Raw genomic sequence first — 24,104 nt, 5'->3', positions numbered from 1 at the left:
GATGCGTGCTGTGTTTAGAAGCAGCTTGGTTGGGTTGTGTTTCGGGGGACGCGTAACTTTCAACCTTCATCTCTCCTGAGCCCGTACGGGAGTTGTAGCGATGAGACAAGATAGTAACTACTAACAATTGGATACCACGAAATAGCAAAAAATTATAATGCATTTCAACTCTGTATCTGACATGTCTTCTTTTTGTAAGGTGTATACTTTTGTTTCAAAGTAGACTTGTTTAAGACTACCAAGAAACACTCTGTGTGACCCTGGTTCAGCCCAGTAAAAGGTTAAAGAGGCTGCTGTATATAGCAGTGATTGACAGGGGTTAGTTGTGTTGTGGACCAACCTGTGGTGTCCATGTGAGGCGGCAAAGTGTAAAGGCGTTTAAATCAGAAACATCAGTAGACACCCCCGAAGTCAGCAGCAGGTTAACGCAGTCTGAGAGAGGGGGGAGAAAGAGGGGGACAGGGGTAAGAGAGGCGGAGAGAGAAGTAACCATTGATTTCTCAGTGCTGTGCTCTCTCTGTCTTCTCCTTTACATGACAATAGTAGGTTTAACAGTTAACCTTCAGTACTGTTTATAGATCAATGATCCTTGAATGGCAGGACAATATCAAACATGACAGAAAGGCATCAAATCTTAGCTGCAATAGGTAGTGTGCGCGTGTGTGTATGAGCTCATTGTGTTCAAATACCCATACTAACATACTGTATACTACATACTTAATGAGTACATACTACACACTATATACTATTTGTTCATTTTAGTATACTGTAAACAAACGGGATCCTTTCAGTTGAGCGTACTCAGCGCTTCACCTTTTTTTCCCCGGAATGTTGTTGCTATGCAACCTCTTGCTAGCATAACAAATTACATTATACGACTTCAGGTATCTTCGTAAATTCAATCTGGAGTGCCAAAGTGCGCTCTGGACCTTCGTAAATTCAGAGCGCACACTGTACGTTCCTCTGGCCGAGGAGTAGGGTTGATCTGAGCGTTCTGACCTCACAACTGCAATGAAGCACCTAAGCTAACTGGCTAATGTTTGCTAGCTACTTCCAGACACAAATGAGAGAACACCTCACTCTGACCATTTTACTTGCCCTAACAGAGGTGGTTAGCCCATTTTCTGAAGAATTGCATTACGGGCCCTAAAAGCACTGAAATAGTGTGCACTGCTTGTATACTTTGTATTTTGGCGAATTTAGTACGTCATCCAGGAACTTTTGGTATACTAACTACATCCATACTATGACCAATAAGCATACTAACTATATCCATACTATGACCAATAAGCATACTAACTACATCCATACTATGACCAATAAGCACACTAACTATATCCATACTATGACCAATAAGCACACTAACTATATCCATACTATGACCAGTAAGCATACTAACTATATCCATACTATGACCAATAAGCATACTAACTACATCCATACTATGACCAATAAGCATACGAACTATATCCATACTATGACCAATAAGCATACGAACTATATCCATACTATGACCAATAAGCATACTAACTACATCCATACTATGACCAATAAGCACACTAACTATATCCATACTATGACCAATAAGCACACTAACTATATCCATACTATGACCAGTAAGCATACTAACTATATCCATACTATGACCAATAAGCACACTAACTACATCCATACTATGACCAATAAGCATACTAACTATATCCATACTATGACCAATAAGCACCAATAAGCACCATACTATGACCAATAAGCACACCAACTATATCCATACTATGACCAATAAGCATACTAACTATATCCATACTATGACCAGTAAGCATACTAACTATATCCATACTATGACCAATAAGCACACTAACTACATCCATACTATGACCAATAAGCATACTAACTATATCCATACTATGACCAATAAGCACCATACTATGACCAATAAGCACACCAACTATATCCATACTATGACCAATAAGCATACTAACTATATCCATACTATGACCAATAAGCACACCAACTATATCCATACTATGACCAATAAGCATACTAACTATATCCATACTATGACCAATAAGCGTACTAACTATATCCATACTATGACCAATAAGCATACCAACTATATCCATACTATGACCAATAAGCACACCAACTATATCCATACTATGACCAATAAGCATACTAACTATATCCATACTATGACCAATAAGCACACCAACTATATCCATACTATGACCAATAAGCACACTAACTATATCCATACTATGACCAGTAAGCACACCAACTATATCCATACTATGACCAATAAGCATACTAACTATATCCATACTATGACCAATAAGCATACTAACTATATCCATACTATGACCAATAAGCACACCAACTATATCCATACTATGACCAATAAGCATACTAACTATATCCATACTATGACCAATAAGCATACTAACTATATCCATACTATGACCAATAAGCACACCAACTATATCCATACTATGACCAATAAGCATACTAACTATATCCATACTATGACCAATAAGCATACTAACTATATCCATACTATGACCAATAAGCATACTAACTATATCCATACTATGACCAATAAGCATACTAACTATATCCATACTATGACCAATAAGCACACTAACTATATCCATACTATGACCAGTAAGCATACTAACTACATTCATACTATGACCAATAAGCATACCAACTATATCCATACTATGACCAATAAGCACACTAACTATATCCATACTATGACCAGTAAGCATACTAACTACATCCATACTATGACCAATAAGCATACCAACTATATCCATACTATGACCAATAAGCACACTAACTATATCCATACTATGACCAATAAGCATACTAACTATATCCATACTATGACCAATAAGCATACTAACTATATCCATACTATGACCAATAAGCACACCAACTACATTTACATTTACATTTAAGTCATTTAGCAGACGCTCTTATCCAGAGCGACTTACAAATTGGTGCATACACCTTATATATCCATACTATGACCAGTAAGCATACTAACTACATCCATACTATGACCAATAAGCATACCAACTATATCCATACTATGACCAATAAGCACACTAACTATATCCATACTATGACCAGTAAGCATACTAACTACATCCATACTATGACCAATAAGCATACCAACTATATCCATACTATGACCAATAAGCATACCAACTATATCCATACTATGACCAATAAGCACACTAACTATATCCATACTATGACCAATAAGCATACTAACTATATCCATACTATGACCAATAAGCATACTAACTATATCCATACTATGACCAATAAGCACACCAACTATATCCATACTATGACCAATAAGCATACTAACTATATCCATACTATGACCAATAAGCATACTAACTATATCCATACTATGACCAATAAGCACACCAACTATATCCATACTATGACCAATAAGCATACTAACTATATCCATACTATGACCAATAAGCATACTAACTATATCCATACTATGACCAATAAGCATACTAACTATATCCATACTATGACCAATAAGCATACTAACTATATCCATACTATGACCAATAAGCATACTAACTATATCCATACTACGACCAATAAGCATACTAACTATATCCAAACTATGACCAATAAGCATACCAACTATATCCATACTATGACCAATAAGCACACTAACTATATCCAAACTATGACCAATAAGCATACTAACTATATCCATACTATGACCAATAAGCATACTACATACTCCATCGTCACAAATAGTACGGTTAATGAGGTTAGTATGAGTATTCGAACACAGCTTATGACTGTCCCACTGTACCTGAGCGTCCATTTTGAGCAGCAGAAAACAAAGCAGAGGTTGGGTGGTCTTCAAGGAGACTAATATTATCCGTTGGATCTCGGTTAAGCAGCATTGACAATAAAGTGACATTTCCTGGGAAGCAGCTTGGAGGTGCAGGGGGGCGCCCGTCGTCCAGGGCAACGGGCCCACCGCAGTTTAGCGAGGGGACTATGGAGGGACGCCAGCCTAACAGGAGTTAGAGGGGACAAGGTTGAACATGGCAGAGAAACTTTGATAGAGAGGAGAAGGGGAATGAGGGAGATTTTACACCACAACACCTGAGTTCTACAACACAGTCTGGTTAGAGCTCAAAAGACAATGAATGCATGAATCTATACTGAACAAAAATATACAAAAAATTTGAACCCAACAAGCTACAATTTTAAAGATTTTACAGAGTTACAGTCCATATCAGGAAATCAGTCAATTTAAATAAATAAATTAGGCCCTTATCTATGGATTTGACATGACTGGGCAGGGGCATAGCCATGGGTGGTTCTGGGGTGGCATAGGCCCAACCACTCAGGAGCCAGGGCCAGCCAATTGAATTTGTTTTTCACTACAAAAGGGCTTTATTACAGACAGAAATTACTCCTCAGTTTCATCAGCTGTCCGGTGGCTAGTCTCAGATGATCCCGCATGTGAAGAAGCCGAATGTGGAGGTTCTGGCTGGTGTGTTTACATGTGGTCTGTGGTTTTGTGGCCGGATGGATGTACTGCCAAATTCTCTAAAACGAGGAGGTAGCTTATGGTAGAGAAATGATTAGTAAATTATCTGGCAACAGCTCTAGTGGACATTCCTGCACTCAGCATGCCAGTTGCCAATCCCTGTTGTGTTGTGTGACAAAACTGCACATTTTAGAGTGACTTTTTATTGTCCGCAGCACAAGGTGCACCTGTTTAATGATCATGCTGTTTAACCAGCTTCATCATATGCCACACCTGTCAGGTAGATGGATTATTTTGGCAAAGGAGAAATGCTCATTAACAGGGATGTAAAAAAAAATTGTTACAACATTTAAGAGAAATAAGCTTTTTAGGATTGTGTCAAGGTACAGATCTGGGGAAGAGTAGCAAAACATTTCTGCAGCTTTGAAGGTCCCCAAGAACACAGTGGCCTCCGTCATTCTTAAATGGAAGAAGTTTGGAACCACCAAGAGTCTTCCAAGAGCTGGCTGCCTGGCCAAACTGAGCAATCGGGGAAGAAGGGCCTTGGTCAGGGAGGTAACCAAGAACCTAATGGTCACTCAGACAGAAACTGCCCAAATACAGTTGTGCCAAGCTTGTAGCGTCATACCCAAGAAGCCTCGAGGCTGTAATTGCTGCCAAAGGTACTTCAACAAAGTACTGAGTAAAGGGTCTGAATAGTTATGTAAATGTGATATTTTAATGCATTTTCAAAAATGTATGCGATGTTGTATGTAGAATGATGAGTAATGTAACAAAAGGTGGAAAAAGTCAAGGGGTCTGAATACTTTCCGAATGCACTTTAGAACTTAAATTTGCAATTAAAAGGCACAGTATTGTATAACGCTAATATGTAGCAAAATGCTAAACTCTACTCTATGGATGGGGTGGGAGGGAAAGTGAAGGTCATTGTTAGCTACAATGCTATAAAGGAACGTCATGGGTTATTTGGCACTTCTCGGGACATGCAGGTGAAAAGTGTTCAATTTAGAGCAAGAAGAGCTGAAGACCTTTAGATTACACCCTTGTCAGAAAGACTGAAAAGGAGAGGGGGAGGAAAGGAAGGGAAGTGTATTTCATTATTTTAACGACATCAGCGGTTGACAGCCATTACCGTTGCGCTTTCCAAGACGTCTGACTAAGTTACTGTTTTGGGATACTGAAGTAACAGAAACTACTGGTGACATTAAAGCTGGTGTTCAGTTTGGTCTTTTGAGGTGAAAGTCAAATTTGTTTCACTGCTGTGGAGAAAGACTTAGTATAGTGCAGTTGTAGTATAGTCTTAATAGAAGTGTGTTTTGGCAACAAAAAAAAGTATTCTAGGTAATGATGACATTTTAGCCAACATATTGTAACATTAAGACAAATTTTACTTGTAAGAGATCTGACGTGAACCTTACCCTAAAATGCTGATATATCCCTTCATGAAATAAATGGAATCAGTCGAGAAAATGAACACATTCCTCATTTGTTTCAGCCAAAATTCTATAAAGCACTTTTCTCATCCATACACATTGGGATAAAATCAAAATAAAACAAACAGGACTTGCGTCAACTTCTCTACTCGATTGCTTGAAATGTGTTATGAAATGTGCTTTTTTCAACCAATTGCGATGATAAATCCATGTTGCAATATAAACAGAAACAAGAATATTACATTCATAGCACTATAAACATCCACATGAATCTGTAAGTACATCATAACATACAGAGTGGAGGAATATGGAGTTGAAACAGGAAGGAACATGGAATGGACAGGGGTCAGAGGGAGGAGGTGGTGTGTGTATGGAGATGGGTGATGATGATGAAGAGGAAGAAGCATGCTAGTGGACTGGGGATGAGGGGAGAGAGCAACCTCTGGCATCAGCTTCAGAGAGGAGGGGGTTACTCACAGGAACCCTACACACCCATCTGAACAGGGAAAACTTAGCCTTAAAACCTCATTGCCTCAAATAACACTGGTGTAACACTCCGAGATAGCTAGCCTAGCTAGTGACCCTTTACCCTGCAGGCACATGATATTGGCCTGCCACTAGTCTGTTTACAGCTGCTAGCTGGGGGATAACGTGTCAGAATAGGACTCTGGTGAAGCAGGGAGACGACAGGCTCCAGAAGGAGCGGGAGGAGGATTAAGTATGCGTACAGAGAGATCAGGTCTCAAGCAGTGTTCGGTTTAGGGCCGAGAGGGATACAGTCACTGCAACAATTAGCAAGAGTTAACATGACTGACCCTGCTCCTTCGTGTTCTCCTTTGGACTCCTGTGGTTAAAGCAGGTTCCTTATGGCCTGAATCCTACGTTAGGCTAGGCTAGCCTAGCATTAGAAAGATAGTTGGAGCGGAGAGGTAGAGGCAGTAAGGGGGGAGCAGTAGGGGGAGCGTGGTGCCCCTTTACCTGATGCTGTTGCCAGGGGGCTGCCTGGGACTACGGGATGGAATGCTAGCGAAGAAGGAGGGGTTTATGGAGGAGGGGCTACTGACAGTGATGGCAGCGCTGGCGGGGGGGAACTCTGCACACGTGGCCTGGTGAGGCCCCCTCACCCCCCTTGCGGGGGGGCAGGCACCCACCTGAGACGCCGTCAAAGCTGGGACCAGGTCCAGGGCGGGTTTGGGCGGCAGCTGGGGCGTGCCGGGTTTTAACCCCGCCCCGGGGGAACGGTTGCTGTCCCCCACCACTTTGATGGGCGGGTGGGGAGGGGAGGGGGTCTGGGAGAGACCCGGCTTTTTGGGCGGGATGGGGGGCGGGTTTCCCCGGTCGATCCTCGCCACTGTGGGGGACTTGAGGCCAATGGGGTGGCCCAGGCGGCCAGGGAAGGGCCCCCCTTCTGAGGTGGAGTGAGGCAGGCCGGGACGGAGGGCTCCGGGGCCACCTGCTGGGGGGCTGGTGAAGCGTGAGAGGACCTGCGTGACGGTGTGTCGCGCTTGCTGCTTGGCGGCAAAGTTGTCTCGGTTGGTGGGGGATAGGTCACGGGTCGGCGGGCTGCTCTGGGAGGATGTGCCATTTTGGTCCTGCTCCTGGAACTTGTAGCGGGCAGCCTGGACACGAGGGCTCACCCCCATGGGCAGGGCTGAAGTGGGGTTAGGGGAGTATAACCCACCATGGGGCGTCTGGCCCTCGGCTCCATTCTCCCCTGTTTGAAGAAGTCCTCCTGAGCTGCTGTGGACCAGCCCCCGGCCTGCGCTGGGCGTCTTGGGCAGGCTAAGGCCTGCGTAGTTGGTGGGAGTGGGTTTGACAGGGATGGTGAGGGGGATCGTCTTCTTCTGCCCCTCGGCCTCTGGAGGGGGCAGGTCCGTTTGGCAGGAGGCTGTCTGGGAGCTGACTGGGTCTGTGGCCACAGCAATAGATGCTGTGTTTTTGGGAGGTGGGGGGTTGGTGGTAGAGGTGGGATCCACAGCAGTAGCTGCAGCCGGTTGGGCTGGGATACCGGCTTTACCATCCTTACCGTCTTTAACGTCCTTACCATCCCGTTCAGTCCTGAGCTGCTCTACCTGCCGGCGCAGGCTCAGGCTCTCTGTCTCCTCTCGGCCCAGCCTGGCACGCAGCTGCTCGCGTTCAGTGTCCAGCTCTGACAGCTGCTTCTCCATCTTGGCCTCCATCTGCTGTCCACGCTGCCTCTCTGCTGTCAACTCCTCCTGCAGCCGCCCGGCCAAGCGGCTCTCCTCATCCAGCCGGGCAGAAATCTCGTGGAAGCGCTGCGACTCCTCCACCACGCGCGTGGCCAGCTGCTTGCACTCCCTCACCAGCATCATAACCATGTGCTTGTTCTTCTCCCGCTCGTCCTTTAGCTGGGCGGTTAGTTTACGGTGCTCCTGCTCCAGACTATGCAGCTGTAGCTTCTCCATCTCCAGCTGAGAGATAGATAGACCACAAGTTAGTCAGAGGAGATGTCGTTTAGAAAAGACACGCATACTATATGGCAGACAGACAGAACGAACCCACAGCTCTCCCAAACTGTAATACTGTAACCCTTATCCCAAACTGTAATACTGTAACCCTTATCCCAAACTGTAATCCTTATCCCAAACTGTAATACTGTAACCCTTATCCCAAACTAATACTGTAACCCTTATCCCAAACTGTAATCCTTATCCCAAACTGTAATACTGTAACCCTTATCCCAAACATCAATACTGTAACCCTTATCCCAAACATCAATACTGTAACTCTTACCCCCTCTATACCCCCTCAGTCACGTGTCAGAACATACTAATACAAACGCCCAGATCACACCTACACCAACAGTCAGGAGCTCAGATTATCTACAGTAAACTCACTTTTCAGCAACACACAAACACATGTCAGTCAGGACATACACACGCCCAGATCACACCTACACTAAACATCTCAGATATAGCTAGGGCACCCACATCTGGAATATCCTTCACACCACAAACCTTCATGTCACATTCACGCCCCCACATGACATGACAATATACATTGCATTCAGTATTCAGACCCCTCCATTGTTCAACATTTTGTTACATTACAGCATTATTCTAAAGCTGATTAAAACATTTTTCCCCTCATCAATCTACACCCCATAACGTAAAAGAAAAAACTGTTTTTTTTAAATATTTTGCAAATGTATTATGTTGTTTTAAAATAAATACTTTATTATATAAGTATTCAGACCCTATGCTATGATACTCAAAATTGATCTCAGGTGCATCTTGTTTCCATTGATCATTATTGAGATGTTTTTACAACTTGATTGGAGTCCACCTGTGGTAAATTCAATTGATTTGGAAAGGCACACTCCTGTCTATATAAGGTCCCACAGTTGACAGTGCAAGTTAGAGCAAAAACCAAGCCATGAGGTGGAAGGAATTGTCCATAGAGCTCTGAGACAGGATTGTGTTGAGGCACAGATCTGGGGAAGGGTACTAAAAAACTTCTGCATCATTCTTAAATGGAAGAGGTTTGGAACAACCAAGACTCTTCCTATAGTTGGCCGCCCGGGCAAAACTGATCAAACGTGGGAGAAGGGCCTTGGTCAGGGAGGTGACCAATAACCAGATGGAGACGCATGGTGGTGGCAGCATCATGCTGTGGGGGTGTTTTGCAGCGGCAGGGACTGGGAGACTTGAACGGAGCAAAGTAGATACTTGATGAAAACCTCCAGACCGGTTAGGTTCTCAGACTTGGACAAAGGTTCCCCTTCCAACAGAACAATGACCCGAAGCACACAGGCAATACAACGCAGGAGTGGCTTCGTGACAAGTCTCTGAATGTCCTTGAGTGGCACAGCCAGAGCCTGGACTTGAACCCGATCAAACATCTCTGGAGAGACCTGAAAATAGCTGTGCAGCGACGCTCCCTATCCAACCTGACAGAGCTTGAGGATCTGCAGAGAAAAATGGGAGAAACTGACCAAATACAGATGTGCCAAGCTTGTAGCGTCATACCCAAGAAGACTCAGGGCTGTAATCGCTGTCAAAGGTGCTTCAACAAAGTACTGAGTAAAGGGTCTGAATACTTATGTAAATGTGATATTTCAGTTTTTTATTTTTAAAACCTGTCTGGGAACGGGGTTCCACTAGCGGAACAAATTCCAATTCAATCAAAAGAAATCTCAAAAATCTAATTTCTCAAACATACAAGTATTAGGCACCATTTTAAAGATACAATTCTCGTTAATCCAGCCACAGTGTCTGATTTCAAAAATGCTTTACTGCGAAAGCTACACAAATGATTATATTAGGTCACCACCAAGTCACAGAAAAACACAGCGATTTTTCCAGCCAAAGAGAGTTGTCACAAAAAGCAGAAATATATATCAAATTAATCACTAACCTTTGATGATCTTCATCAGATGACACTCATAGGACTTCATGTTACACAATACATGTATGTTTTGTTTGATAAAGTGCATATTTATATCCAAAAATCTCATTTTACATTGCCGTGTTATGTTCAGTAGTTCCAAAACATGCAGTGATTTTGCAGAGAGCCACATCAATTCACAGAAATACTCATAATAAACATTGATAATAGATACAACTATTATACATGGAACTTTAGATAAACTTCTCCTTAATGCAACCGCTGTGTCAGATTTAAACAAATACAATTTTAAAAAAGCATAATCTGAGTACGGCTCCCAGATGACAAATCAAGCCAAACAGATATCCGCCATGTTGGAGTCAACATTAGTCAGAAATAGCATTATAAATATTCAATTATCATTTGATGATCTTCATCAGAATGCACTCCCAGGAATCCCAGTTCCTCAATAAATGTTTGATTTGTTCGATAAAGTTAATCATTTATGTCCAAACACTTCCTTTTGTTTGCACGTTTAGTAAACAATTGAAACTCACGAGGCGCGGGCAATTCCAGAGGAAATGTCAGACAAAAAATCCAAAAAGTTATATTACTGGTCGTAGAAACATATCAAACAATGTATAGAATCAATCTTTAGGATGTTTTTATCATAAATGTTCAATAATGTCCCAACCGGAGAATTCCTTTGTCTGTAGAAAAGCAATGGAACGAGAGGTAACTTTCTCATGACCGCGCGTCACGAGCCCATGCCAGACCTCTGACTCATTCCCCTCTCATGCCCCCCTTCATAGTAAAGCATCAAACAATGTTCTAAAGACTGTTGCCATCTCGTGGAAGCTTTAGGAAGTGCAATATGACCAATATCCCACTGTGTCTTCAATAGGGGATGAGTTGAAAAACTACAAGCCTCAGATTTCCCACTCCCTGTTTGGATTTTTTCTCAGGTTTTTGCCTGCCATATGAGTTATGTTATACTCACAGGCATCATTCAAACAGTTTTAGAAACTTCAGAGTGTTTTCTATCTAATAATATAATAATTATATCTAATACTAATAATAATATGCATATATTAGCATCTGGGACTGAGTAGGAGGCAGTTTACTCTGGGCACGCTTTTCATCCAAAAGTGAAAATGCTGTCCCCTAGCCCAAACAGGTTAATACATTAGCAGAATTAGCAGAATTAGCATGTCTAAAAAGCAGTTTTTGCTTTGTCATTATCGGGTAATGTGTGGAGATTGATGAGGGGAAAAAACAATTGAATCAATTTAAAAATAAAGCTGTAACCTAACTAAATGTGGAAAAAGTCAAGGGGTCTGAATACTTTCCGAAGGCACTGTATGGAGTGCAGTATAAGGAGCATGGGTGGCAAATCTGATGGCCGAATGGTAACGAACATCTAGCCGCCCGAGAGCACCCTTACCTGCCGATCTATTAATTACGTCTCCGTAATCTAGCACGGGTAGGATGGTCATCTGAATCAGGGTTAGTTTGGCAGCTGGGGTGAAAGAGGAGCGATTTAGATAGAGGAAACCAAGTCTAGATTTAACCTTAGCCTGCAGCTTTGATATATCCTGAGAGAAGGACAGTGTTCCGTTTAGCCATACTCCCAAGTACTTGTATGACTACCTTAAGCTCTAAACCCTCAGAGGTAGTAATCACACCGGTGGGGAGAGGGGCATTCTTCTTACCAAACCACATGACCTTTGCTTAAGAGGTGTTCAGAACAAGGTTAAGGGCAGAGAAAGCTTCTTAGACACTAAGAAGACTTTGCTGTTGAGTGTTTAACACAAAATCCGGGGAGGGGCCAGCTGAGTATAAAAAAGACTGTATCATATGCATATAAATGGATGACAGGGCTTCCTACTGCGTGAACTATGTTGTTGGTGTAAATTGAGAAGAGCGTGGGGCCTAGGATCGAGCCGAGGTGTACTCCCTTGGTGACAGGCAGTGGCTGGCCAAAGACCCCTCAGAGACACCAATACCGCTTAGCCAGCCCACAAGAATGGAATGGTCTACCTTATCAAAATATTTGGCCAAGTCAGTAAAAATAGCAGCACAACATTGCTTACAATCAAGGGCAATGGAGACATAATTTAGGACCTTTAGGTTGCAGTGACACGTACATAACCTGAGCGGAAACTAGATTGCACAAGTTTTCCCAACACTTTTGATAAACAGGGCAAAATCGAAATAGGCCTATAACAGGATCAGCTTGATCTCCCCCTTTAAATAAAGGACACACTGTGTCTGCTTTCCAAGCAACGGGAACCTCCCAAGAGGTTCATTACAAACTAGGCCCATTACAACACACCAATAATAGCCCCTCCATTTTAGAATAGGGATTGAATTATTAGTTACAGAGAAACAGCAGAAAACAGTGAGTCAATATGTAAAATATCACACAAGAAGAAACAGTTACTGGATGAACTATGCTCACACAGACACAAAAAGGACGAGGGAATCTAACGATTTAAACATGATTGAATTTCAATGTCTTGTCAACCCCGGGCGATTATATCTGGAGTGTGGCTGCTATTGTTAGCTGTGCGTTGGCAGAGAGGGTACAGGCTTAGCTGGACATTCCGAGCGATTGCCTGCCCCGCTACTCTAACAAGCCCAAACAATGAGGCTGAGACTGAGGCTGATATCCTTTATGCTGCCTGGCTGCCCCCCCTCAAACATAACCCCCTATAATCCTCCCTGGAATGAACACATATCATCTCTGGCTGATTGACTGAGTCAATGCTATGTCATTGTTATGAATCTGAATAGCTTCTAGGAGGCTGAACAGCAACAGAATGACATCCTTTTTAAATTAAGCACTTCTAATAGTATTATTATACAGTAATATGGTGAGATCTGTTGACTTGATCAAATATTGTAATTTCTCCCATTTAGGATCATGTCTTGTTACAATAGTCTTTATTACCCCGATAGGACCATTTCATTTACTTGTATTGTCCACCCCATGTATACACCTCACCAACATCATGTGTACACCTCACCAACATCATGTGTACACCTCACCAACATCATTTGTACACCTCACCAACATCATGTGTACACCTCACCAACATCATGTATACACCTCACCAACATCAACATCAACATCATGTACACCTCACCACCATGTGTACACCAACATCATGTGTACACCTCACTAACATCATGTGTACACCTCACCAACATCATGTGTACACCTCACCAACATCATGTGTACACCTCACCAACATCATGTGTACACCTCACCAACATCATGTGTACACCTCACCAACATCATGTGTACACCTCACCAACATCATGTATACACCTCACCAACATCATGTGTACGTACACCTCACCAACATCATGTGTACACCTCACTAACATCATGTGTACACCTCACTAACATCATGTGTACACCTCACCAACATCATGTGTACACCTCACCAACATCATGTGTACACCTCACCAACATCATGTGTACACCTCACCAACATCATGTGTACACCTCACCAACATCATGTGTACACCTCACCAACATCATGTGTACACCTCACCAACATCATGTGTACACCTCACCAACATCATGTGTACACCTCACCAACATCATGTGTACACCTCACCAACATCATGTGTACACCTCACCAACATCATGTGTACACCTCACCAACATCATGTGTACACCTCACCAACATCACGTGTGCACCTCACCAACATCACGTGTGACACCTCACCAACATCACGTGTGCACCTCACCAACATCATGTATACACCTCACCAGCATCACGTGTGCCACCTCACCAACATCACGTGTACACCTCACTAACATCACGTGTACACCTCACTAACATCATGTGTACACCTCACCAACATCATGTGTACACCTCACCAACATCATGTGTACACCTCACCAACATCATGTGTACACCTCACCAACATCATGTGTACACCTCACCAACATCATGTGTACACCTCACCAACATCATGTGTACACCTCACCAACATCATGTGTACACCTCACCAACATCATGTGTACACCTCACCAACATCATGTGTACACCTCACCAACATCACGTGTGCACCTCACCAACATCACGTGTGACACCTCACCAACATCACGTGTGCACCTCACCAACATCATGTATACACCTCACCAGCATCACGTGTGCCACCTCACCAACATCACGTGTACACCTCACCAACATCACGTATACACCTCACTAACATCATGTGTACACCTCACTAACATCATGTGTACACCTCACCAACATCATGTGTACACCTCACCAACATCATGTGTACACCCCACCAACATCATGTGTACACCTCACCAACATCATGTGTACACCTCACCAACATCATGTGTACGTACACCTCACCAACATCATGTGTACACCTCACCAACATACGTGTGACACCTCACCAACATCATGTGTACACCTCACCAACATCAACATCATGTGTACACCTCACCAACATCACGTGTGCACCTCACCACATCATGTGTGCACCTCACCAGCATCACGTGTACCACCTCACCAACATCACGTGTACACCTCACCAACATCACGTGTACACCTCACCAACATCATGTGTACACCTCACCAACATCATGTGTACACCTCACCAACATCATGTGTACACCTCACCAACATCATGTGTACACCTCACCAACATCATGTGTACACCTCACCAACATCAACATCATGTGTACACATCACCAACATCACGTGTACACCTCACCAACATCACGTGTGCACCTCACCAACATCACGTGTGACACCTCACCAACATCACGTGTGCACCTCACCAACATCATGTGTACACCTCACCAGCATCACGTGTGCCACCTCACCAACATCACGTGTACACCTCACCAGCATCACGTGTGCACCTCACCAACATCACGTGTACACCTCACCAACATCACGTGTGCACCTCACCAACATCACGTGTACACCTCACCAGCATCACGTGTGCACCTCACCAACATCACGTGTACACCTCACCAACATCACGTGTGCACCTCACCAACATCACGTGTACACCTCACCAGCATCACGTGTGCACCTCACCAACATCACGTGTACACCTCACCAACATCACGTGTGCACCTCACCAACATCACGTGTACACCTCACCAACATCACGTGTGCACCTCACCAACATCACGTGTGCACCTCACCAACATCACGTGTGCACCTCACCAACATCACGTGTGCACCTCACCAACATCACGTGTGCACCTCACCAACATCACGTGTGCACCTCACCAACATCACGTGTGCACCTCACCAACATCACGTGTGCACCTCACCAACATCACGTGTGCACCTCACCAACATCACGTGTGCACCTCACCAACATCACGTGTGCACCTCACCAACATCACGTGTGCACCTCACCAACATCATGTATACACCTCACCAGCATCACGTGTGACACCTCACCAGCATCACGTGTGCCACCTCATGGATTGAACTCTACCCTGTTCTTTGTGAATCATCCATGATGCAGGGCCTTCATTATGCCAGCACACAGCCTTAAAGGCTGTGTCCACCAAAGCGTATAACATACATGGCTTAAAAACGCATCAATACTCCAAGAAGCTTACTCAGAGAAACATGCATAAACATGGTATAGAATAAAACGTTGGCTTTGTTCTGCAGTCTAGCAACCAAGACTTGAGCTATACAACTCAAATGGCTTTGTTCATGTTATGTCACAGTATGTTATTATTCAAGGGCCAGCGATAACGATTTGTTTCATATTTCTCGTGTTGTTGTCATGTTCTGGTGTGTGGCGAATGTAATAGCTAACTACAACCATGCAAGCAAAGGACCAGTCACCATAACAACGATGGTAAGTTGGTGATTTATTCCAGGAGTGGAAAGGAGAAAATGAGGGTGAGGAAGGTGAGGGGTGTTGGAGAGAGAGAGGGAGGGATGGAGAATGGGCTGGGGTAATAATTTCCTACTGATGACAATGGGGGACATTCAGGGAAGGAAAGGGGGAGTAAGGGGGGCAAGCAGGGAGGTAATGGAGAAAATTATCCAAGAGATTTTAGTGTTTTAGACTCCATGCTGTGCTGCTGTAGTGACACTGGGTCACAATGGAGCGGTAGCAGCTTTTATTATGTCAATGGCTGGTTCATGTTCAGTGGGACACACTGTAGCAAAACGGTTTGGAACAGAATTAGTATTGGAACAGGATCCCTGTGTCAATACTCTCCTTCGCCTCCCACTCTTCCTCTACCGCTCTCATTCTCCCATTCTTTCCTCCTCTATCCTTCCCTCTCCTCCTCCTCCCCTGGCTATTGTCCAGTATTGGCCTGGCTGGCCGGCTGTGTGTCTCAGTGCTTATCTGGAGCACACAGTGAGTGCTGGCTAACAGAGATGTCTCTGCGGCCAGACAAGCCCAGTTGGAGAGTCTCTGGATCTGCTGGCTCTGTGACTGGTGGAGGGGTTCAGGAGCAGGCTCTGTGACTTTTGGGAGGGTTCAGGAGCAGGCTCTGTGACTTTTGGGAGGGTTCAGGAGCAGGCTCTGTGACTTTTGGTAGGGTTCAGGAGCAGGCTCTGTGACTGATGGAAAGGTTCAGGAGCTGGCTCTGTGACTGGTGGAAGGGTTCAGGAGCAGGCTCTGTGACTGGTGGAAGGGTTCAGGAGTAGGCTCTGTGACTGGTGGAAGGGTTCAGGAGCAGGCTCTGTGACTTTTGGTAGGGTTCAGGAGCAGGCTCTGTGACTGATGGAAAGGTTCAGGAGCTGGCTCTGTGACTTTCGGGAGGGTTCAGGAGCAGGCTCTGTGACTGGTGGAGGGTTCAGGAGCTGGCTCTGTGACTTTCGGGAGGGTTCAGGAGCAGGCTCTGTGACTGGTGGAGGGTTCAGGAGCTGGCTCTGTGACTTTTGGGAGGGGTTCAGGAGCAGGGTCTGTGACTGGTGGAGGTTTCAGGAGCAGGCTCTGTGACTGGTAGAAGGGTTCAGGAGTAGGCTCTGTGACTGGTGGAAGGGTTCAGGAGCAGGCTCTGTGACTGGTAGAAGGGTTCAGGTAGAAGGGTTCAGGAGGGCTCTGTGACTGGTGGAAGGGCTTCAGAAGGGTTCAGCAGGCTCTGTGACTGGTAGAAGGGTTCAGGTGGAAGGGTAGGCTCTGTGACTGGTGGAAGGGTTCAGGAGCAGGCTCTGTGACTGGTAGAAGGGTTCTGTGACTGGTAGAAGGGTTCAGGAGCAGGCTCTGTGACTGGTAGAAGGGTTCAGGAGTAGGCTCTGTGACTGGTGGAAGGGTTCAGGAGCAGGCTCTGTGACTGGTAGAAGGGTTCAGGAGTAGGCTCTGTGACTGGTGGAAGGGTTCAGGAGCAGGCTCTGTGACTGGTGGAAGGGTTCAGGAGTAGGCTCTGTGACTGGTGGAAGGGTTCAGGAGCAGGCTCTGTGACTGGTAGAAGGGTTCAGGAGTAGGCTCTGTGACTGGTGGAAGGGTTCAGGAGTAGGCTCTGGACTGGTAGAAGGGTTCTGTCTGTGACTGGTGAAGGGTTCAGGAGTGGCTTGTGACTGGTGCAGGCTCTGTGGCTGGTGGGGGGGGTTCAGGAGCAGGCCTGTGAGGAGCTGGCTCTGTGACTGGTGGGGGGGGTTCAGGAGCTGGCTCTGTGACTGGTGGAAGGGTTCAGGAGCATGCTCTGTGACTGGTGGAAGGGTTCAGGAGCATGCTCTGTGACTGGTGGGGGGGGTTCAGGAGCAGGACAATGAGAGCTGTGATATTATCACTTATCACACACAGGTCCGCTTACACACTTACAGTTGCATGGATGACACCAAGGTTATTATAGTTTCATGTTATTATATTCACTTTTATTTCTATTCATTTGGGGATTTAAAAAAAAAATCAGTTTAGTTTCAGTTATTTTTCAGACCTGATTTGCATATTTTTAAATGTTGTTTAAGTTGTATAAAAAAATGTTTATATTTAGTTTTTATATGATTTCATTTTAGTGTTAGTGTTAGAGACAGAAAGCATTCGTGGGAGGCTAGGAGCCATTTGTGTAGAATATATTTGTGTGTGTTTTTTGGGGAAGTCACTTTGCAACTGTGGGGCAGTAATACATAAGGTGATGGGTCATGTCATAGTTTACATTCGTATTCAGACCCTTTGCTATGAAACTTGAAGTTGAGCTCAGGTGCATCCTGTTTCCATTGATCATCCTTGAGATGTTTCTACAACTTGATTGGAGTCTACCTGTGGTAAATTCAATTGATTGGACATGATTTGAAAAGGCACACACCTGTCTATATAAGGTCCCACAATTGACAGTGCATGTCAGAGCAAAAACCAAGCCATGAGGTGGAAGGAATTGTCTATAGAGCTCCGAGACAGAATCGTGTCGAGGCACAGATCGGAATAAGGGTACAAACAAAATTCTGCAGCATTGAAGGTCCCCAAGAACACAGTGGATTCTTAAATGGAAGTTTGGAACCACCAAGACTCTTCCTACAGCTGGCTGCCCGGCCAAACTGAGCAATCAGGGGAGAAGGGCCTTGGTCAGGGAGGTGATCAAGAACCCGATGGTCATTCTGACAGAGCTCTAGAGTTCATCTGTGGGGATGGAAGAACCTTCCAGAAGGACAACCATCTCTGCAGCACTCCACTAATCAGGCCTTTATGGTAGTGGCCAGACAGAAACCACTCCTCAGTAAAAGGCACATGACAGCCCACTTGGAGTTTGTCAAAAGGCACCTAAAGACTCTCAGACCATGAGAAACAATATTCTCTGGTCTGATGAAACCAAGATTGAACTCTTTGGCCTGAATGCCAAACGTCACGCCAAAGTACAGAGAGATCCTTGATGAAAACCTGCTCCAGAGCACTCAGGACCTCAGACTAGGGCGAAGGTTCCCCTTCCAACAGGACAACGATCCTAAGCACACAGCCAAGATAACGCAGGAGTGGCTTCGGGACAAGTCTCTGAATGTCCTTGAGTGGCCCGGACTTGAACCCGATCGAACATCTCTGGAGAGATCTGAAAATAGCTGTACAGCAACGCTCCCCATCCAACCTGACAGAGCTTGAGAGGATCTGCAGAGAAGAATGGGGGAAACACCCCAAATACAGGTATGCCAAGCTTGTAGCATCATACCCAAGAATAATCAAGATTGTAATCACTGCCAAAGGTGCTTCAACAAAGTACTGAATAAAGGGTCTGAATACTTATGTAAATGTCATTTTAGTTTATTTTTAATACATTTGCAAAAAAAAACTAAACCTGCTTTTGCTTTGTCGTTATGTGGTATTGCGTGTAGATTGATGAGGGAAAATCAATTTAATCAGTTTTAGAATAATGTTGTAATGTAACAAAATGTGGAAAAAGACAAGGGGTCTGAATACTTTCCCGAAGGCACTGTAAGTATTGAAATAGCTACAGCAAATAGGATTAGGCCAATTACTCCGAATGTCACTTGTTGTGCTGCCCTGCTGTGAGACTCTGTTTTACTGCGCGGTGCCAGTCAAGTTGAAATAGGCTAACGCCCAACCCTAGCATATGTATGTCCAGACCTCTGAGTCTCAGGATATATGAATAACTCTACATCCAGATGTGTGTTCTCTATCTCTCTCTCTTACCCTCTCTCGCGCTTCTCACTCTCTCTCGCTTCTCTCTCTCTCTCTCTCTCTCTCTCTCTCTCTCTCTCTCTCTCTCTCTCTCTCTCTCTCTCTCACTCACTCTCTCTTTACTCACTTCTCTCTCTCTTACTCTCTCTCTTACTCACCCTCTCTCTCTCTTTCTCTTTCTCTTTCTCTATTCCAGGAGAGGTAGTTGTTGAGGGTTGGAGTGGGTGAGGGTGTATGTATGAGAGGTTGGCATGGTGAATGAGGGAGTGTGAGTGGGAGGGGGGTTATTTAAGTGTGTGTGCCGCTTTTGTCTCTATGTGGTGCATGCTTGCGTGTAAAAATGTGTGTGTTCCAAGGTTATTATAGTAAACTGAAACAAAAATGAAAAAGAATTATGAAAAAAGAATAGTAAACTGAAAAACAATAATTAACAGACCTGTATGAAAAACTAAAACTATTATCTTTGACTCCAAAATGAACTAAAGTCAAATATAAAACCATCATGAATTATGTTCAGCGTTTTGAGGGTTTTCAAGCTACTGAAGCTGGTGGATAAATATGACCAGTAGATGGCGATGTTTCAAATAGGCCTGGCTTGTGCATCACTATCACTAGCTAACAGGGGAAAAAATCTCGGTATTTAAGTTCATTCAATTTTTTAAAACAAAATTTAAAAAGCATTGGATTGGTGTAAACATGGGCGAGAGAGAGTTTCCTTCTATAACGAAGTTAAGAACGTACCTTAATCTCACTCCACAGCTAACTTGAAATTGTAGTTATTTTTCTATAGGTCAAACGTGCGTCTGCGAGCAGAGAATCACTGGTTCGAGCACCGTATGGGGACACGGACAGTGGAGGAAGCTACACTGTTAGCAGCACACTGACGTCTGTGTCACTGGTTCCTTGACTCGGGATCGACAGCTCAGCTCAACGACTGGGGTCACTCACTGTGTAGTCAGTTTGAAAGGGGTGAGAGTAATGGACTTAAGAACGTACTAAACTCACTCCACAATGTCACTGATGGAGCTATCAAATTAGGTATTTCTTGATAGCTCAAACAGTTGGTATGTTGTCAATTAGGGCAGTCACATGTGTCTACAAGCAGAGGATCACTGGTTCACACCCAGTACAGGGACAGGAGGGGCATAACTATTTTAAAAATCCATTTTAGGCTGTACCGTAACAAAATGTGGAAAAAGTCAAGAGGTCTGAATACTTTCCAAAGGCACTGTATGTGATAATGCCTGAGAAGCCGGTGTTTGGAGGATATACGTGACTCGTTTCAGGAAACTAGGCGTATGTCACGCTTCACTACTTCAAAGGAGAGCCATTTGAACGTACACTTTTTTTAAATGATCAACATTTGTTTTTTGGAAGAAATGCCTTCTGGAACATGTGAACTTTCATGTGCCTTAACAACAAACTTGTATGCCATCTGTAAATACAAATTAAATTGTTAAAATTGCTGAGATAATGAGTGGGCTGGACATGCCGAGAGATGAGTTTGGATTGGTTTGCCACGCTTCAGTCTATTTGAGCTGGTCAGTATGTGTAGGTAATCCTGTCTAACGCGGCTTTAAAAAACATTGTGTAGTAGAACTGCATAAGTGTTGCTCTCCACTTTCTGGAAGACCGAGTTTTGAAATCAGTGGAATTGGAGTATGATAGCTTAGGAGAACATATGTCTACGGATTACATCTTCAAACTAAGGGCAACCATGGCATCTGTGACAGAAGCGTCCAGCCATGTATGTATGTAAGATAGTCCAGCTTGCTACATTTTCAGATATTACACATTTCTAATTTAGTCAGAAATACATTTTAAATGTCAAGTTAATGTGTAATGTTAGCTAGCTAACATTAGCTGGCTCTCTAGCTAACGTTACGTGTACTGTATGATCTGTGTAGTAATATTATTTGTATCTCAGGGCCATTTGCATTGCCAGCTATAGCCTAATGTTAGGTAGCAAACATTGAACCTTGTTGGTTAGCTACCTGCAGATTCATGCAGGGTAGTAACGTCATGAGTTGGGATTATGGTTCATTGTTTAGCTAGCTAGCTACATGTCTTAACAAAAGTATCAATTTCATTAAAATGTTCATGATGTCACTGCAACACGACAGCTGTTGACAGACGTAGCTGGTAAATTCTGCTACATAAGAACGAATGTATATATTTTTTTTTAATTAAAAACTTTATTTTGATTAATTTATTTATACTATTTCATCCTTCCACAAGATATAGTCCTGACACAAATCTAGTGTTGCTTCCCAATCCGGCTGGTCGTTTGTTCTTGTCAGAGACACGACCCAGTCATTAAGTCTTTTTGTTCCGTATCGATTTGTTCGTTCTAAATGTTCCATTGCCATATTGGCTGGCAACGTTCTTATCCCCTGCTTGCTAGCTGGCCAACTATGGCTAATTTACAGTCACGTCATACTGTGCAGCCAGAATTACAACAAAGTATCTGCATTTATATTTGTTTAAGCTCTTTTCTAGTGACATTTATTTGGATACATCCATAACATTGAGCTAATGATTTCACCTGGCATAGAAAATGTGCTCTTTTGTCAGAACACTGTTGTTCAGAGGAGCTAGCCAACAACACAGATAACACAATAACTTCAAACTGAAGCTGGAAAGACAGCAAACTATCTGCACTTCGTTTCATTTGGCCTGTTTTCTATTGATATTTCTCTGTATATATCCATCAAATGATGCTGATTTATGATTTCGACTGGCTGAGAAAAGCTGCCTGCCTCTTTGTCTCATTCTGGCTCCTGACACGTGCATTACTACGCGACCGCTGGAGATCGAATTTGAATATTGAAACAATATTGCAAATGTTGGAGATACAGAACGCAACGTTTATACAACGTTATACTAATCTCTAAATGTTAGTCTAAAAGAAATGTGAGATAATATCAAGATGCTTTTTATAGTGAAGATGTTGTTTATAAAGTACCTGGCTGGGCTGATGAGACAGAGGATTGCACAGTCAGATGGAACAGAGTAAATAGGCCTTTTAACATCATAGATTTAGACACACACATTGTACAAATATGTTATATAACCTACAGCATCGTATATCCCAATGTTTTATGGGTACATAATCACGATAGGACAAAGGTTGATATTGCCCAACCCTAATATATACACCATCTCTTTTAGATGCATACATTATCTCTCTTATCTCTCTTACGCACACGCACGCACGCACACAGAACATGAGCCAAATCACATTCACACACACACACACACACACACACAGAACATGAGCCAAATCTCATTCACACACAAACTAGTACACACACAAACAAATCAACGTGTAAAGTGCACGTAGGTGTGCACTTTAGTGTCTACATAATATAGAGTTATGCAGTGTTAACTTTAAGTCGATATACTGTAAATTAACGAGTTTGCTAGTCTGCAATCTCTGCATGTCATCATATCATGATATTGTATCGTAGCATCGTATACCCTCTTCTGCCTGCTCTCGGCAGCAGCCAGCTGTGCTGACATCCTCTCCTGCATCTTCCTGCAGTGCGCCATGACTGCCTCCAGGACTGAGATGGGGCTGGAGCCAACTGGTCGGCGTTCTTTGTCCCCCCCCGGGACACAGTCAAAGTCCCTCTGCAGGGCCAGGAAGGGGTCGGTCAGACTGAAGTGTCCGTAACGCTCCTGCAGGAACACATCCTTACGCCGCGCCTACGGAGAGATAGAGGAAGACAGAAAGTTACATTTGAAAATAATCACATCAATCACTGACCAAGAGTGTTGGTCATGTTCATATACAGAGAGACAGAGAGCGAGAGACAGTGACAGAGAGAGACAAATAAGGGTTAAGTATAGATAACCATTTTATAAGAATCACATCATTCTATGACTATTTGATTGATATAACTGATTTATTCTTAAAAGCAAGGTGCATTAGGTAGGTATTTGTTTGATGACTACTATATGAACTGATTGATTATCATTATCATGATATTGCCAATTATTTCAATGACTATTTCACTAGTAAAGTGAAATGATAACATTAAACAGTGAACCATCATATTTTTGTATAAAATATCGAATAATGAAAGAGGATTGCTGTTTTGAATTTGGTCAAGTTAGTGTGGGAGAGGTGGAAGAACTATTGTTATCCATCAATAATGAAACCACCAGGTAGTGACAACCTTGAT

The 24,104-nt window shown here is 43.6% G+C and overlaps 1 protein-coding gene and 1 long non-coding RNA gene across 27 annotated transcripts in view; both read right to left on the bottom strand.

Moving 5' to 3' along the window:
- LOC118395944 (cortactin-binding protein 2-like) overlaps nt 1-24,104 on the bottom strand; it is a 121,341-nt gene that overhangs the window by 17,182 nt on the left and 80,055 nt on the right. For 24 of the 25 annotated variants that reach the window (XM_052466240.1, XM_052466251.1, XM_052466243.1 and 21 more), the window contains exons 3-6: nt 23,398-23,625; nt 7,038-8,405; nt 3,851-4,057; nt 341-432 (exon numbers count right to left, since the gene is read on the bottom strand). In XM_052466240.1, coding sequence (XP_052322200.1) covers nt 4,040-4,057; nt 7,038-8,405; nt 23,398-23,625 — 1,614 coding nt within the window. In that variant the 3' untranslated portion in view covers nt 341-432; nt 3,851-4,039. The remainder of the gene's footprint in view (nt 1-340; nt 433-3,850; nt 4,058-7,037; nt 8,406-23,397; nt 23,626-24,104) is intronic. The other variant, XM_052466262.1, reaches the window with a different exon arrangement.
- Nucleotides 14,060-14,943, bottom strand: LOC127908315 (uncharacterized). Of its 2 annotated transcripts, none has more exons than XR_008066794.1 (3): nt 14,883-14,943; nt 14,521-14,542; nt 14,060-14,077 (listed from the first exon to the last, which is right to left on the bottom strand). It is a non-coding gene; the product is annotated as an uncharacterized LOC127908315 (long non-coding RNA). The 2 variants fall into 2 exon arrangements; XR_008066793.1 differs by lacking the exon at nt 14,060-14,077 and adding an exon at nt 14,436-14,453.

This window comes from Oncorhynchus keta, chromosome 17 (genome assembly GCF_023373465.1).
Source record: "Oncorhynchus keta strain PuntledgeMale-10-30-2019 chromosome 17, Oket_V2, whole genome shotgun sequence".
NCBI classification, from domain to species: domain Eukaryota; kingdom Metazoa; phylum Chordata; class Actinopteri; order Salmoniformes; family Salmonidae; genus Oncorhynchus; species Oncorhynchus keta.
The sequence above is the reverse complement of the archived record's forward strand: the minus strand, read 5'-3'. Positions and strand labels throughout refer to the sequence as shown.